Here is a 1,436-nt window from a genome sequence, read left to right on the forward strand (position 1 = left end):
ACACGCTAATATAAAGACACCTAATATAAAGACACCTAATATAAAGACACCCTAATATAAAGACACGCTAATATAAAGACACGCTAATATAAAGACACGCTAATATAAAGACACGCTAGCCATGATCACACAAGAACAGGAAACCAACTGCCAGCAACAAGCAATACCTGAGTGTGATTGGTTATCAAACACAAGAGAGTGCACATGATTGGCCAACATAAAAAAGATAGTGCAGTATCTATGCTACGTGTGTCTTTCTACTCACAGATGATGTAGTAGTCTTGTCCTCTGAAGAACTCCAGGCCCCACAGGTTGGGGCTGAACTCCTGAAACTTCAGGGTGAACTTGACGTCCTGGTCAGGCTTCACACAGTTGAGCAGTGGCGTGTCAGCCTTGGTGATGGTGCAGCTCTCCAGCTGCTCCCTGGGAACCATGTGGATCTTGTAATACTCCACCCCATCGGCTACTCCGTCCACACGTGGGCAGACAATGTCCAACTTATCCCCTATCTGAGGGTACAACACCAAGCCCTGTCCTGGCACGAATCTGGAGAGAGAGGTTGGGGAAGAGAGAGAAAGAGGGGAGGAGAGGAGAGGGGGAGGGAGAGAAGAGGGGAGGAGAGGAGGAGAGGGGAGGGAGAGAAGAGGGGAGGAGGAGGAGAGGGGGAGAGGAGAGGAGAGGGAGAGGAGGGAGGGAGAGAAGAGGGGAGAGAGAGGAGAGGGGGAGAGTGAGAAGAGGAGAGGAGAGGAGAGGAGAGAGAGGAGGAGAGGAGAGGAGAGGAGGGAGGGAGAGAAGAGGGGAGGAGAGGAGAGGGGGAGGGAGAGAAGAGGGGAGGAGAGGAGAGGGGGAGAGTGAGAAGAGGAGAGGAGAGGAGAGGGGGAGAGTGAGAAGAGGAGAGGAGAGGAGATGGGGAAGAGAGAGGAGAGGAGAGGAGAGGAGAGGAGAGGGGAGAGGAGAGGAGAGGAGAGGAGAGGAGAGAGGAGAGGAGAGGGAGAGGAGAGGAGAGGAGAGGAGAGGAGAGGAGAGGAGAGGAGAGGAGGGAGAGGAGAGGGGAGGAGAGGAGAGGAGAGGAGAGGAGAGGGGGAGAGTGAGAAGAGGAGAGGAGAGGAGATGGGGAAGAGAGAGGAGAGGAGAGGAGAGAGAGAGGAGGAGGAGAGGAGAGGAGGAGGAGAGGAGAGAGGAGAGAGAGGAGAGGAGAGGAGAGGAGAGGAGGAGAGGAGAGGAGGGAGGGAGAGAAGAGGGGAGGAGAGGAGAGGGGGAGGGAGAGAAGAGGGGAGGAGAGGAGAGGGGGAGAGTGAGAAGAAGGAGAGGAGAGGAGAGGGGGGAGAGTGAGAAGAGGGAGAGGAGAGGAGATGGGGAAGAGAGAGGAGAGGAGAGGGAGAGAAGAGGAGAGGAGGGGAGAGGAGAGGAGAGGAGAGGAGGGAGGGAGAGAAGAG

The 1,436-nt window shown here is 55.4% G+C and overlaps 1 protein-coding gene across 1 annotated transcript; it reads right to left on the minus strand.

The window, feature by feature from the left end:
- Positions 1–265: 265 nt before the first annotated feature.
- Positions 266–546, minus strand: LOC124030213 (ephrin-B2a-like; the record flags this gene model as incomplete). Its single annotated transcript, XM_046341649.1, has 1 exon — positions 266–546. A coding segment is annotated over one exon (281 nt), but the record flags the coding sequence as incomplete, so codon positions are not given.
- Positions 547–1,436: the final 890 nt, after the last annotated feature.

This window comes from Oncorhynchus gorbuscha, unplaced genomic scaffold (genome assembly GCF_021184085.1).
Source record: "Oncorhynchus gorbuscha isolate QuinsamMale2020 ecotype Even-year unplaced genomic scaffold, OgorEven_v1.0 Un_scaffold_9909, whole genome shotgun sequence".
NCBI lineage: Eukaryota > Metazoa > Chordata > Actinopteri > Salmoniformes > Salmonidae > Oncorhynchus > Oncorhynchus gorbuscha.